General features: G+C 41.0%; 1 protein-coding gene and 1 pseudogene across 1 annotated transcript in view; one reads left to right on the top strand and one right to left on the bottom strand.

Annotated features, from left to right (window-relative positions):
• Window positions 1-1,454, bottom strand: part of LOC109472933 (hemicentin-2-like) — a 4,158-nt gene extending 2,704 nt beyond the window's left edge. Inside the window, exons 1-3 of the mRNA XM_019772799.1 lie at window positions 1,310-1,454; window positions 685-915; window positions 135-252 (exon numbers count right to left, since the gene is read on the bottom strand). Coding sequence (XP_019628358.1) covers window positions 135-252; window positions 685-756 — 190 coding nt within the window. The 5' untranslated portion in view covers window positions 757-915; window positions 1,310-1,454. The remainder of the gene's footprint in view (window positions 1-134; window positions 253-684; window positions 916-1,309) is intronic.
• Window positions 1,455-3,624: 2,170 nt separating this feature from the next.
• LOC109473004 lies at window positions 3,625-15,717 on the top strand (annotated as a pseudogene).
• The last annotated feature ends 854 nt before the right edge of the window (window positions 15,718-16,571 follow it).

Raw genomic sequence — 16,571 nt, 5'->3', positions numbered from 1 at the left:
AGAAAGAGGGAGAGAGAAGGGAGGTAGGAGAGAATGAGGGATCGAGAGAGGGAGGAAAGGACGGAGAGAAAGTGAGGGAGAGAGAGAGGTAGTGAGAGAGAGGGAGGGAGAGACAGAGAACGAGATGTACTTACAATGTACGTCCAGTTTAACCCTGTACGATCGATCGCCACAATCTTGACACATGTAGATGGCTGCACATGATCTTTGGGTGTTTTTTGAAATAAAGCTCTGTACTACTACTACAAGGTTCTGTAGAAAAAAAGGATTGGAAATATTTCAGTCAACTTCAAGCCAGCTTTATTGCATATTCCTGTCCAGATGGACTAAATGCACATGTGACCAAGTGTGGTCTAGAGCATGTAAGACAGAACAGTTCAACACTAAACAGTACTGCATTCTAAAAGTTAAATATTAAAATAAATATCTACTAAGGTAACACTGTGTACTATTGTTCATCTACTAATAACTATTTCTTCTCTCTTCTTGAATTACATAGTAACATACCTGCATACCTTATCTACTATATGTTCATTCATGCATGACATCAGGTATGTGAAAGTGTCCTGTTTTAATATTTTCTTGCATTTCTTGTCTAACTTAATGTCTTGAATAGCAATTGGCGCTTGTCTTCATATAGGGTACAATCGAGTAAGAAATGTCTCATGGAGCTCACATACTAACCTGACTGTGGGTCTGGACAGATACTGCAGTTTCCACAGTCCCTCGAACATTCGCCGACCTGGAAACCGTCATCCCCGGGACCCATGTGGCTCCAGAATAGACACTTGGTGTCGCAGCAGGTGACTTGGAGTTGGCAGCGCAGCCTGGTATCCTCTCCCTCCAACACTGCCACTGGTACTGTGGTCACAACAGTCTGGGTCTGCACTGCTCGCAGAAGGATGAGGAACAAAACTGCAGAGCAAAAGGGATAAAAAGTGTGGTTATTGTTCAAACACTACCAGCGGGCTAGCCCCCTGCTGTAGTGGCTTGCACAACTGTGTGGCCCAAGGGCTTCAGAAATGGAGATGGGCGCCACCCCTATGCTCTGCTCACCTGGCTAGAAGTTGTAGTCCTAAGGATTAAAAGCACTTGACAAGACAAGGTCCCATGTTTGGGGAGAGCCACACCCCACGCACGTTAAAGAACCCACCGCACTTATCGAAAAGAGAAGGGGACCTTCCCGGTGTGAATGGTTCATACCTTACAGTCTGGTCTCGGGTTTGACATTTTGAAAAGGTGATAGTCACCTGTTATGTCAATCCTTCCACAAATGTGGTAAATATTCATAAATAAACAAAACAAATACCTGCAGAAGATCTGAACCTATCCAACAACAACGCCCACGCAGCCCTGCAGTGCATCCTGGGTACTTTCATTTTTGAAGGAAGGCTAGACAACAGGAAATGGTGTCGTGTCTAACGATTTTCTGTGTTTCATTTTCCATTCTGTGTCCACCTAAAAATAGAAAGAATAAACATGAAAAGGAGAAATCAACAACATTACTATATATTAAATAGTATGTATGAAACAGGAGGAACAGATAAAAACCCCTGGTCCCAAGCTGGGGTTCGAACCCACGACCTCCCGAGCGCCAGCTTCAAATCCGACGCTCCTACCGAATCGGCTAAAAGGTCTAGACCCATCGGCCGGGTCAGTTGGTAGCGCCTTTAAACCCTCCACTGTTACAGATATGTTTTTTTTACTATGTACATTCATGCACACCTAATGCAATTTAAGGTCAACATATACAATTCTTTTAGGTCCCTTAAGACCAACACCTTAAGAAAAAAACAAGTGTTATCAAGGCCTTCCTAACAATGTGTTGAACACTTGGATATCTAAAGAGTGCATACCTTGATTTTACTGAAGCTGCATTTAGTAAATCTCTTTATATTTGCTTACTCAATGACAGGTAAACTGTGTAGTTACATGTATATGACCTTTGATCAGAAATGTCCATTGTATATAGTTATGCATAACACATTAGTTTCTACAGTTGTTTGTTGCATTATTAAAATACTATATGTAATAACAAACTTCCCAAACCTGCAATTGTTTCACAAACATTTAACTTAAGAGCAATAGAAAGCAAGATTTCCGTGTGTAGCTTTGGTTCAAAATGAAAGCAAAGAATCACACCCTTACATGTCCATTTTATATAGAGTTATGCATAACATATTAGCTTCTACAGTTGTTTTGCACAATTATTATCAAATTACTAGTAACAAACTTCCAAACCTGCAATTGTTGCCTAAGAGCAACAGAAAGCAAGATTTCCTAGTGAAGGTTTGAAAATGAAAGTAAAGAATGCCACCCTTACATGTTACCTTCAGGCATGTATATATTATCTCACCTGGTTAACTACCACTAGCTTGTAAACAACCTCATTTCAGGTGTTCTTGTTTTCCTATATGGTCCATACAGACATCGTCTTCACACAGTTACATGCCCTTAACTCCTTTAAGTCTGAAGTTACAGACCCAAGAAGTTAAACTTCCCTTAAGAAGCAATGCAGCAGGTGTGGTAATGTCTTGGGAGAGGTGCTGACGTCATATCGAAACTTCTTCGCGGAAGTATCTACGTCAGCCAATCAGAGCAGGGCAACCTGTTGGACTCTGAACCAATCACAGCACGCCGTGACCAAATAAGGGTTGTGCGACCTTTAACCCGATTTTTCTGCTGCTTCGAGTTTCTATCTTTGTAGTCTCTACATGTAGGTTAAAAACACGGGTTCTAAAACAGTAAAATGTAGCCGAATGGAGAGAAGAATTGACCAGGGGAGTTTAGGCACTGTAGAGTTCATTTGCCACGTACGGCAGGTAGAATGAAATTAACCGTCCTGTGGACTCGCCCTTTTCTTTCTTCCGGAAGTTATTCTACGATCCGTAACGTTACCCCCGTAGGAAGGCCTGGTGGAGGCTTAACAATTCTTACTATGTTGGAATGAACGATCAAGACTACTACTTTTATAACTCTCAGCCTTCTTTAAGTACGAATCAAGTTATAGCTATAGCAACTACAATCCTTGTTTTCGAACGCTTAAAGATCTGAAAAAATCAATGGCAGATTTTGAATCATTGAGGAGGAGGTATCGGTTCATGATACTAGTAAACATGCATGGTAGAATGTTATTTTGGTATGTACACAACAATGTGCATTGTATGTAATAGACTGCACCTACACAGGATGAATTCTCGCGAGAATTCAAGTGGTTTCACCTGCGTTTCACCGGCGCGACTACATAAAAGCGGCCCAGTTTAAAAGGGGAAGTCCATGCCAACTAGTAATACCATAGCGGAAATACCCTATATATGACAAAACCATGGATCTTCGACTCACAAACTAGAAGGGGGTGGGGGAGGTACACAGAAGAAAAGATTAAACCATAAACATAGTCATACCAATCAGAAACTGTTTTATTTTTCCTTTTATTCTTCGGTCGCTATACGGCCTTTTTTTTCGTAAGGCTATTAAAAGGCTTTAAGTGCAGTGTTGTTGTTTTTTTCAATTCATCCGCACACCCCCCATATTTAAATAGACCGTGCCCACGTGCAAAACACGAGATAGGTGGTTTCCACAGTGCATAAAAACAGGAACAACGCATCGGTGGTTTCCCCTGAAAGCTATTTCGGAAAGTCCATAGTCTCATTGCCTTATACGTGCTTAAAACACTAGGGCCTAAGCTACAATCGAGACGTTGAGTTTTTCGATCTGCTTAGCCTTGTGTGGTTTGTATTGTTGGGGGCATGGAAGGGGACTTTTGGATTGCGAAGTAAGGCTTTAGGTAAACGTCAACGGCATAGTCGAAAATTTGGGCCACTTGAACCGATAGTTTCGTAGCCTTGTACAATTGCTTTATAAGGCCAGGAGTAAACGGACCGAGGCGTGATTTTTTCGAGCTGCTTAGCCTTGCGTACCTGCCATCATGAGGACAATAAGGTCTCACATAGACATGGAGGACGCCTTACTACATTCTGGTAAGTATACTTAGTAGTCCGTAGTAGTGATCTTAAACAGGTATTGCGTAACACCCCTCAGTTGGGTTAAGACACACGGGGGAGTGCGCTGTGCTCTTAATTGCTCCTCAAGTGTAGTAGTATGACTGCTTCCTCGAACTTGTCGGCCTCTTGGATTTTGGGTATGGCCTGTGGAAGCGTATTCCAGTCCCTGACAGTCTTTGTGAGATGGTAGTGACCTGTAGGAACTCGGGTTTGCGTGTCGCGATTGGCGCGGTGCAGGCGTAACCTGAGTTGCAACCGGTAGGGGTATTATTTTATTGCTTTGTGTAACATTGGGAGTCTATTTGCTGATAATACACGCCGCCTACGAAGTGTAATTTGGACCGTGGGAAACCACTCATGTATGTACGTAGCTCGAGCTCTGTTTAAAAATGTGTTTACACTAAGCCTCGGTTAGATTTAGAAGTGATACCCCTCACCCAGTCCCGTCACCTCAACCAAGACCTTAAACTGGTACGTACGTAGTATTCTAACTAGAGTACAGTTTACATTCGTATACTTAAGCCTTTATAAACAGTAACGATTGTAAATTTTGCGTATATTTGGCAAGGCTCTAGCAAGGACGTGGTAAAATGTCCCTGGCTCTAGACATAACAAAACAGTATTTTGTGTAGTGTAGTATCGCCTAAGGGTACGTCTTTTAGAGGAATAATGTGATTATGTAGAGAGAGAATTGCAGACCCAACCGCACACAATGATCTGCTGTATTAGGCACCATTTTTTTCGTGACAAAACAGTTAATTTTTGCAACGGCAGGCAAGACTATATCCCGACAATGCCGTCACATTTCACGGTGGTCAAATTTGGGCCTCTTTAGAACCCGAACCGTGTTCGATCTGACGTAATTCGAACAGAACGGCGTTCGAAATAGGGTCAGATTTCCGGTCGTACAACGTTCATACGACTAGTATGGGAAGGAAAGGGTGTAGAACTTTATGCGTACTGACTACAAGACTTTCTTCAATAATGTTGTCTTTTCTTCACAATCTAACTACAGGCACCAACTCAAGAATAGTACGTGCCATGTGGTGTTTGCTGTTCTTTGGCTTGCTGGTACACACAGGGAAAGCCGGTAAGGCTTAGTAATGCTTATTTGATTATCCTGTACTTTAACCCTGTGGTTTCTATAGTAATATTGGGGACATGTGAGGGAATTTTAGGGGAATTTGGGATTGGGAAATAAAGAATTTGGGTATCGCCAACGGCACAGTCGAGAATTTGGGCTTTGGATAATTGACTTCCCCTTTTCAGTGTACGAAACGTAAGCATTATCAGAGGGTCTGCATGGGGGGGGCAGGTCCGAGAAAATGATAATTCATATCCTGTTTTTATTTCCTGCCTTACGCATACCTGTCGCCATATATGGAAACCAATGGGGAGATGTACAGATACTATCAGCAAGAAATTTGCTGAAATCAATGAAAAGAGATTCGTGAAAGATCTTTTGCGATTTTTGTGTGAATAATTTATTTTTGTTTTCATATTTTCAAGCTGAAGAAATATTTGCTGATGAAGGAGGGAATGTCGTACTGCCGTGTGAAGTCAACTTCGATTCGTCAAAGTCACTCTTTTGGGAGATAATTCAACACCACGAGGACCGCAGCATCCAGATTCTTGCAAAATTTCCAGGTACAATGTAGAAATGTATATAGTCTCCAGAAAAGAAGTGTATAAAGATGACAGAAAATAAAAATAAATGAATAAATAAACCGTGCCTATATAGGGAGCTAGTTCTATGTGTTACGACAGTAAAAAAGAAAATAGTTAAGAAACCTCTTGTCTCTCTTGTCTAGTTTTCCCTTCCTTTTTTGATTTTGTTATACCCCAATTAAAAACGGGTTACGGTTAGGGTTAGGCATGTTTTGGATAGTCTCCGCGTATCTAGGAACGTAGAATTGCCCCAGGCACGTTTCTGGATACGCGTTGACTATCCATAACCGTGCCTAAGCATGGTTCTGGATAAATTTAAAGCACGGTTCTGGATGCAACGTCAGTCAAACTATATATAGCCAAAGATAGTCAAGTTTATTGCGCAACAATTGAATTGGATACAATGTATGGCAAATAACACTTAAAAGCTATAAACTATATGCGTGCTCTACCGTACCCCGATGTGGGAGTAAGCTAATATTTGCGTTTGTAAACCGACGACTGTAAAAATAACAGCCAATGTTTGCTTATATGTTTTGTGGTGGAGAAGGGCCTACTGAGAAAGCACTTTGAACAATGGGAATATACAATATGTCTGGACTAGTCCATTTTCAACAATAAACGGGGGGCTCAGGAGTTTTTTTTTCCTTAGGGTTAGTTGGCGGTTTGCCAGTGTAAGTTGACAATAGAAATGAAGGAAGAAGGCATGAAATTTCATTGACAAACTTTTGATATGAAACATGTTTTGTTTTAACGTTTGGTCCGTGGACGCCGCCATGATGACTTGTGACGTCATAGGTCGGCCATCTTGAAAGTTCAGCCCAAATGCGAAAAGTCAATCAAAATTCAATTTTGTTTCTGATATGAAAATGAATGGATGAATGAATGAATAAGTGCATGAATTTATCAATTTTTTCGTGTCATGCGAGCCTTCTTTGTCGCCCAGTCCATATGGGCTTATAAGACACCAGAACATAAACATAAGTACAGAAATCATAGAAACATAAATCCAAGTCCAAATCAAAGGTCATGTGCTTGCTGTAATATTCCTCTCTTTCAAATCTTTCCAGAATCGCAAGGGTTTGTGATTCTAGAACCCAGGTACGAAGGCCGGTTGTCGCTAGTGCGCGGAAATAGTCTCGAAATCAGGCCCGTTGCCAGGGACGACGATTCCGTGGACTCGACCGACCGCTACGTCCTGGGGTCATACAGGTGCACACAAGGAGGGGTCAGGGGTCAGGAGTGGAGGCTCAGAGTCAGACGTAAGTGTGCTTAACAACGTGGAGCTTTTTTTTTTAATTTTTACCTTCGCAGATTGAAAACGTAGTGTTTTTGCTCTGTTTCCTCTTCTTCTTCTCCAAACACATAAGGTCGATGACCTGAACCAGACGTCTGTAGTAGATCTAATCTTTTGGTTTGCAAAGACGTGGCGTATACCCCTCCTCCCCTAGCAGCTTTTTTGGAACTGCAGTGGGGCTTTTGTTATCTATATTAGAAATAATCTTTACTAATACTAACGTTTCAGTCTAGCTATTTGCTCGTTGCCTTTGCTTAGTCTGACTGAATCGTATTCAAAGTGGTCATTTCGAAAAACTATAGTCTAGCTAATGGGGCTTTCTGTTTACATTTTATGGTACTTACCCATATAGTGCGGCATTCCCCTTTTTGAGTATGAATGGGGTGTGGCTTCCTCTTTTAGCTAGGAGAGTCCCACAATGAGTGTGCTCTTTGTGTCGTGATGACCGTGATGGTAGTTTGAAGTTCCGCTTTCTGTGTTTTGTTTTCAAAACACGTTTTTACAGCTGCATTGCGTGACTGGGAATATCCTTTCTATGAGAGAGGTTACCTCGAATCGAACACTAGTTGGCAGGGTGTGCATATACTTACACAGCACTAGTGTATCATGTTTCGGCACCTCTGTATATCTTGGATGTAGTACAATACCTTCGCAGAAGGAAAACGTATGATTTTGCTCTGTTTCTTCTTTTTCTAAAACACATAAGGGTCAATGACCTGGACCAGACGTCTGTCACCATGGTAACGTAATGTAGCAGAGACCCTGTGGTGTTAAATTACAGTATTATGTAGCAAGTACAATGTAGTTGAGCTAGACCATACCCATGCGAAGGTAAACATTATGTATTTACTTTTGTTACCTTTCTAGTTCTTTTTGTGGATTTTTTTGTATGTTCACCCAGATTCCCCAGATCCCCCTAGCGACTTGAGAGTGCACGACATCCATCCTTATGCCTTTGACGTCACCTTCAAACAAGGCGATGACGACGGAGGTTATCTTCAAACCCCCTCCGTTCGCGTGTTTCAGCACCAAGTGAACCTACGGAGTTTCAGTGACTACACTCTACAAAATGGTCAGTGTCATCGAGTTTTTTTTCGGTTAAAGGAAGTGTTAACTTTACAAAAACTGTGAATATAAAAAAAAGCTTTCTGTGTACCAACTTCGTGTCCTAAGACCGACACATTACTTAGCAATTGTAAATTATAGTGATCTCAAGAGATTTACTAAAATTATTAAGCATATAGTATCCAGCTCAGTCTTAGTGTTAACGTTTTTTGTGATATTTAGTAACGTTTTAGCATGGCCCCGTTTTCTAGATGAAGGCAAATAATACAAAGTGAAACATATTTTCAGCAAAAACGTCAAAAACTACTACTTGGAAGTTAATATGTTAAATCTACAAGCAGATCCCACAGTGACAAGACAATATCCATTGGCAAAGCAGCTACCATTAGCAATAGGTACTGCCTTGCCATCGAAGGCTCTACGTGGAGATTGATTTCATTGTGCTTTCATTACTCTAGGAAAAGTGACGTTCCATATCCAGGACCCCAGCAGTATCCGCCCCAACACCAGTTACCGAGTCTGCGCCTTGGCGGAGAACAGACTCGGACCCAGCCCCTGTGCATGGGCAACGGTAACAACTGACGGTAGGTTATACGTAAAAAGAGCTATTTGACGCATATAGCTTTTCCTTAAATATTTATTCATATTGCCACTTTAAGACCTGTGTAACTCTGTAAACTTCCCGGCCACAGTCGCCGTAAGATTGTCGTATGTTCGTTGTAAGATTGTCGTACTATTGTCATAAGATTGTCGTACGGTTGTCGTAAGATTGTCGTACGATTGCCATACGATTGCCGTGCGATCGCAAACTAAAGGCGCTCTTGGGTAGTAATGCATGTCAACTGTCTTGTTACCGGTGAGCTAGCGCTGACAGCTTCGGTTACTTGGGAGGTGATTTAAACAGTTGATTAATGGAAAGTAAGTGGGTGGTATGTGGAGGAATTCAGGAAGGGTGCAACGCCAGAAACAGTTGCAATATACCATCCCATCGACGGTTCAAATGTATTCAAGAAACACTAGAAGTTTGTAAAATGAGGGCCCTGGGGTCGTGTGGCGTAGCGGTAGAGTGCTCCACGGATACGTATATTTATATACGTATATATGTATATACGTATACGTATAAATGTATTTACGTATACGTATATATGTATATACGTATACGTATATACGTATATACATAAATACGTATATATGTATATACATATATACGTATATGTGTATATGTATATACGTATATATATATGTATATACGTATACATATATACGTATATATGTATATACGTATATGTGTATACGTATACGTATATATGTATATACGTATATGTATATACATATACGTATATGTATATACGTGTACGTATACGTACATACGTATATACGTATACGTAAATATGTACGTATACGTATATATGTACATATACACGTATACGTATATGTATAAACATATACGTATATATGTATATACGTATACGTATATATGTATATACGTATACGTATATATGTATATACGTAAATGTATATACATATACGTATACGTATATACATGTACGTACACGTATACCTGTATATACGTATACGTATATACACATATATACGTATGTATACGTATATATGTATATACGTATACGTATATACATATACGTATACGTACATGTATATACGTATACGTATATGTATATACATTTACGTATATACATATATACATATATACGTATACCTGTATACATATACGTATATGCATATACGTATACGTTTATATATGTATGTACGTATACGTATATATGTATATATGTATACGTATATATGTATATACGTATATGTATATACGTATACGTATATGTATATACGTATATGTATATACGTATACGTATATGTATAAACATATACGTATACACATATACACATATATACATATACATATATATATGTTTATACGTATACGTATATACATATATACGTATATACATATATACGTATACGTATACACATATACGTACATATGTATATGTATATACGTATATGTCTATACGTGAACTTATACGTATACGTACATATACGGATACGTATATACATATACGGATAAATATACGGATACGTATATACATGAACGTATATATGTAAATACGTTTATGTATTTGACTCGAAACCAAGAGGTCCCGGGTTCGAGTCCTGACATGCCACCGATTTTGTGCCCTTTAGCCACTTTACACGACTTCCCTCACTTCGCTCAGGTAAAAATGAGTATTGTATCGTCCCCTGTGTTGGTGGTGGCATTAATATAAGTTGAAAAAACTTGAGTGTGCCGTCACCATGTCTGGTGATTACATGTTGGAATATAAAAAAAATGAGGGCCACGAAGGCTCTTCATGCTCCAAGGAAGTTTAAAATTTCTGATTTCTTTATTTTGTTTTACTTCCAGCGCTGAGCAGCTTTAAAGCGTCCCTGAGGCTGGTGAATGAACCGTACATTTCACCTGACCCAAGTTCTGACGAGAATAAGGACTTGTTGGAAAGAGTTAGGGACCTCGCAAGGAATGTAAGTTTTGAAATTCCCAAATTATACCGTATAAAAGAAATACAAAAAGGCGACTTCACTCTATTATCTTTATGTGAATTGTTAGAATTGTACTGACTATACTGACAATCATATACCATTTAGATTATTCTTCATCAAGAATAACAACGTTTTATTTAGTGGACTCTAAGATAGATTTTGCTTATCCACGGTCCAATATTGAACCATATTTATTTCAGCTTCCATTATTAGTGTGGCCGAGTCATCACATCAGCCCTCCCGAAGTTCTAGGCTTCGGGTGAGTCAGAAGTTTTTTTTGTCTTCCTTTCAAATGTTTTTATTATGTTTTCTTCTCCAAGCGTAAACCAGACATCTGTCGCCTTGGTAACTAGTGCTGTAGCAGGTACCCTGTGGTGTTGGATTACATTATGTAGCAAGTGTTGGAGAGGCTGGTCTCCAGATATACATATATGAATGTGTTTAAGTGAGAATAAACAGAGCAGTAGTTTGTTAGGCTAGATCATTTGCAGGTAAATATGATGCATTTGCTTTGTCGCCTTTCTAGATATAAATCATTTTGTATATGCTAATTTTCCATTCAAATATGACGGCAGACCCGGTACGGATGAACCCAACCCCAGGAGTGTTATTGCACATCTGAAGGTGACAGCAGGACAAAGAATCCTACCCGTGGTGAAGACAACATTACGGACCGCTATCAGAGACGGAAGACTGTCCGGATATAATGTAGATTCACACTACATTCGTATCAACGGCAACGGTGAGCTAAGTTTGATGAAGTCACTCAATTTTCTGTGATGCGTTTAGGTCTATTTCAATTATTTTTATATAACTTTACTGATTGAACATGACCCTTCTCTCACATAGTTACCGTGTTACCTTCGGCCGACAGGCCTGCTCCGGTACCAACTGGTAAGTTTTTTTTTACCCCCGTGGAGGTTGTGTTTTCGATGCCTCTGTTTGTGTTAAGTCGATAGATTGCGCTTTTAGTAGTAGTAGTAGTAGTAGGAGTAGTAGGAGTAGTAATAGTAATAGAGTAGTAGTAGTAGACTGGTTTATTTTCCACAATTGGAATAATGTAGAAGTAGTAGTAGTAGTAGTAATAGTAGTAGTGGAAGCAGTAGACTGGTTTATTTTCCACAATTATGTCATGTAATGTCATATTAGTAAATATTAACAGATAAGGTTTAAAATTCTTGAGTTAAGAACACAATGTCAAACATGTCAGATCGTGACAATTTTTTTTCTTCTGTCGTAGGTGGGCTTAAGACGAGAGACATCATTTTCATCAGCGTCGGCGTTGTTACAATGGTCATCTTGATAGCGGTGTTAGTGATCTGTCTGATACGCTCGGAAAAGCACAGAGGTAAGAGACGTTTCTGATGCTCAACGTACTTTGTCGTATCATTATGTTTATCAAAGGAAAGCATATTGTTTTTGCTCTGTTTCCTCCTCTTCTTCTTTCTCTCCAAGCCAATAAGGTCAATGACCTGAACCAGACGGAAGTTATCATGGTAATTAGTGTCGGGTTACATCATGTTGCAATTTTATAGCAGGAGGGATTTAGACTCCTGTCACCATATACATGAATGTGTTTGAGTAAGGATTAACTATTTATTATATCGTGTGCAATATGTTGCCATTAGTTAAGTCAGAAGTGATAGAATTAGTCAATTTATCGATTTATGGAGTTCTGCAATAGCAATTTAAGACGAATTCCATGCTTTGACACAGGCTATTATAATCTTAAAGTATCCTGTCTGTCTTTTATCAAATTAAGCACAGTGGAACAGGTAACATCTTCCTTTTCTGACTTTCTGACTTTTTTTCTTACAGGTTACAAAAGGGTGGATACAACCGCATGTAGCATATCAAACGTACCACTACCTGCAGCAGGCTACTTTGAAACTGAAGACCTTCGTCGCTTAGAAGAGAAAGTGGACAAAGAAAAGGTCGTCTTCGTTCATGGCCCTTCCGGAAGTGGCAAAACTGAGGCAGCCAGTAAAACCGCAGAGTCCTTCCAATTGAAGAATTCTTCACACATCACTTGGTTTTTTGGAGGTACGAAAGACGATGTCGAGGGACTGTCAGAAGCCTCCGTTACTCAAGACTTGCGGGAACTTGCGAAAGAGTTAGAACAACCCACAGACCGAGAAAGCGCTTTGGTAGACATAGTCTACGACCGTTTAAACGCTCTTGCAGCTACGGGTGTAAAAATCCTACTCATTTTCGACGACGTTCAAAACATTTCGGTCGTTCCAAGAGAATTCTTGAGAAACCTTAAGGGCGTGATGAAGGTAATCGTCACCACCAGAGATAGCAATCTACACAAAAGTAACGGCAAACCGTTTCCAAGTCATGCCATGAGCAGATTTTCCGACGAGGAAGTCGTAGCCTTCATGAACCCAGCGGTTGGTGAAGACAGGGTGACTATTTTGGAGCTGGCGCAACATTTCGACTGCCGCCCGCATGGGCTGTCTCTCGCAAGAAGCCATCTCATGGCGGCGGTTGGAACGAATTCTACTGAGCGGTATCTCAGAGAACTCCGAGGCCGTATGAACGGACAGGCAGACGCACAGCTAAGCGATCCTGAAGAGATAGTGTACAAGGCGGTGGAACTCTCGGTCACAAACAGAATGGGTGAGATAGAAGCGACGATGCTGAAGATGGCAGGATTCCTAATGCAGAACGACATACCGATTCTGATCCTAGACCACGCCTACAAGATGCAGTTTGGCACAGATCCTAGCACGGATGAATTCGTCAAGGCGCTGAAGTCGCTTTCTTTGGGGAAGATACAAGAAGACAGGCGGTCTAGCATTGGAGGTGCTATCCTCACCCTTAGCGTGCATCGTCAAACCCAAGCAGCTCTGAAGCGTATGGTTTCCAAGGATGAAACACTGGTGATGACAATGTTGGAAGCACTCGTGAAAGCTTTCCTAGTGTTCTTCAACAAAGACACCAGAGGGTTCCAGGCTAGCGTCCACAACTCACGCCTCTTACCACACGTGGAAGTCCTTTTGGGTCATCCAATGATGAGCATCATACGCGAGAAATCAGCTTTCCAGCCAGCGTTTGTGCGTCTGTATGAAATCGCCGCTTACCTCTACAACCAACGCCAACAGACACAGAAGGCAAAAGAGATGGTAGAGCGAGCTAAAGAGATTTGTAAGGAAATCTGCCCATCGCTGGCACACGGGGTTCTTGACGACAAGGCTTGTTCTGAGTTGGTGAAGACTGGCGAAAAGATCTTTAAGAAAGACGTCTACGCCCAACAGATGACCCACCAGCTTCTGACGTACCCTAACATCAAGGTGCTGAGGGCGGAACTGCACGATAGGGGGCGCCCCAAGCTCATGCAACAGGTATAAATTCTATATTCTCTTTCTCCCTCTCTCTCTGTTGTCCTCTATGGTCAAACAGTCTAATCCCTCCAGCTATAAAATTGCAACATGATGTAACCCAACACTAGTTACCAAGGTAACAGACAGTCTGGTTCAGGTCATTGACCTTTTTGGTTTAGAGAAGAAGAAGAGGAAACGTAGCAATAGCAATATGTTTTCCTTCGGTAAACATAATTAATAGCTTTGTAGAGTAGTCTCAAACATGCTTGTTTCCTTCTGTCTAGGTGTCCTTCAACGCCAAGCATTGTGAGCCACTGCAGCAGCTGCAGCTCCAGAAACTGGTGCAGGAAAATGCAGCCTACGACAAACCTACCCGTAAACGATCCTTCCTTGTCGAGCTCGTGGCAAGTGTGTATCTCACATCCGGCCAGCGTGCTCTCCGTCTTAAAGACACAAAAGAAGACCTGAAGGATGCTGCAAGAGACTTCGCGTTGTCTATGAAGCTGAGCGACTATCTCGCCAAGAATTACAGCCTCTTCATCTTGAACAAGATGCTTTGTCTCCGTGATGGCACTCTGCGACTGCTACAGGAACCATACGGTAAATTCAATTCAATTCATTCTTTATTTCAGGCACAGGCCCCATATCAAAACATGGATTAAAAATACAGGTACACAAACAAAAGTATAAGCGATATGATATGAATCTTTATGGCATGTTCTTGCCCAGATGGGCTAAATGCACAAATGTGACCAAATCTGGTCAAGAGGATAAAAACACGAGTACTGCATACTGGAAAGCTACAATTTACATTCTAATGCTCAGCACTTTCATATTTACTGTAAGCAAACAAAATTCTAAAAGCATTGTTGTATGCGGCTCGTAGGTAAAACTGAGGACCAACAGAGAAAGGATCTTCACAAGGCCATTGCAGGCTACAGAGAGCTGTTTCAAGATCCAACCGACTACTTCGAAAACGGCATACTAAAGAAGACCGACCAGGATGACTACCATGCGATGATATGCTTCCGGTTCATGGTTCAGTGCTACCGGAAGCTCATTCCACTCGCCTCCACTGACAAGGAAAGGCAAGACTTAATCGACCAACATAACGAGAGCGCAGACTACATGGTGAAGTTCGCGGAGGGATACAAGGGGTACAACGACGACGGTAAAGTGGTCGAAGTCTTCAAGGCGCTACCAGACATCTACACTATGAGAGGCGACTTTCTTGTCGAAATGTGTGAGCAAGGACTAAAGAGTGGATCAGTGAAACCAGCATTAGAAGACGCCAAAAAGTCTTTCTCGAAAGTCTTGAAGATTAAGTATGTCACAGACCAACAAAAAGCCAGAGCGCATCTAGGCCTGGCCAACGCCTGTTTGGTACTGTACGAGAAAGAAGGAAGGAAGCGAGAAAATCTCAAACGCGCTGAAGAAGAGTTGAAGAAATTCACAGACATCGCTGCTAGAGGTTCAGCAAACAGGGAAGACAGGGAAAGAGCTGAAAACCTGAAGCTCAGAATCAGGCACTTTAGGGAAGGATCTGTGAGTGTAGTGATGGCACCGGTGGCTCTGAACAGTACACCACCAGACTTGCTTCGTGGCTCGGTAGTTGTAGAGATGATCTCAAGTTTGTGAGATATCCTCTCTTTATATAAACTAACAAGGAATAGGAGCTTTCAGACACAGAGAGTATATGACAAGTGCAGTGACAAAGTTGATAAGCTTAAGACACGTCGATGAAGGTTAGACATCCAGGTAATCAGATACGCCCAAAACAGTTACTCAAGCAACTGGATATGATTTTGGAAACGGTCAGACGTTTCAGCTAGTATCCCTAGCTTTCACTGACGAAGGCTAGTGGATGCTACCTGAAACGTCTGACCGTTTCCAAAATCATATCCAGTTGCTTGAGTAACTGTTTTTGCTTGAGATGTTTCTACGTAAATTTAGCGTGCACACAGTGGACCAACCAACAATTTTTTTTCATGGACATATTGGACATTATAGACATATGCGTGTTCTATTGAGTATCGAGAAACAATCTTTTGAAGAGCCTACAAACAAGATAGATGTGGAATTCTTAATTAGAAAATACAGTACAGTGCCTTTAGTTTTAGATGGTAATTGTATATACAGAGCTGTATTAAGGTTTAGGTAAATCATAGTTGTTGGCTTTATTTAATCGGAATACTTGCGAAATTCTTGGTAGCTAGTTCCCATATGAAGATAGCGCTAAGACATTGTATATGTATCGGTATGATGTTATATGTCGACTAGTATGTACGTAATTGTGCATGTTTGCAAGAGTTTTAACTGTTATGGAAAATGTTTTAACTTTCCAATGTAGCTTATAAAAGGATTCTTCCTGCGATTGTTTCTTTAGCCGATAGAGGCCGGTTTTAATCAATCTTATTGACATCGGTATTGCTTGAAGCTGATGTGTTACGGGGAAGGGATTTTTTGTACAAATTGGAGGGTAAAGATGCAGAGATTGTATTATAGCTGCTTGAGCTAAAGAAACGGGTTGATTTTATTTCATGTTGAAGTCAATTGAAGATACAGAGTAAGAAAAAAACAGCTAGTACTGCCCAAATAAGGCGAGATGCAAACGGCAAAAGGCGCCCAGGGCGCCAGCGACTGGACTACCTGGGCTAC

The sequence above is a fragment of the Branchiostoma belcheri genome, unplaced genomic scaffold (assembly GCF_001625305.1).
Source record: "Branchiostoma belcheri isolate BF01 breed outbred unplaced genomic scaffold, Haploidv18h27 scaffold29, whole genome shotgun sequence".
Taxonomy (NCBI): Eukaryota; Metazoa; Chordata; class Leptocardii; order Amphioxiformes; family Branchiostomatidae; genus Branchiostoma; species Branchiostoma belcheri.
The sequence above is the reverse complement of the archived record's forward strand: the minus strand, read 5'-3'. Positions and strand labels throughout refer to the sequence as shown.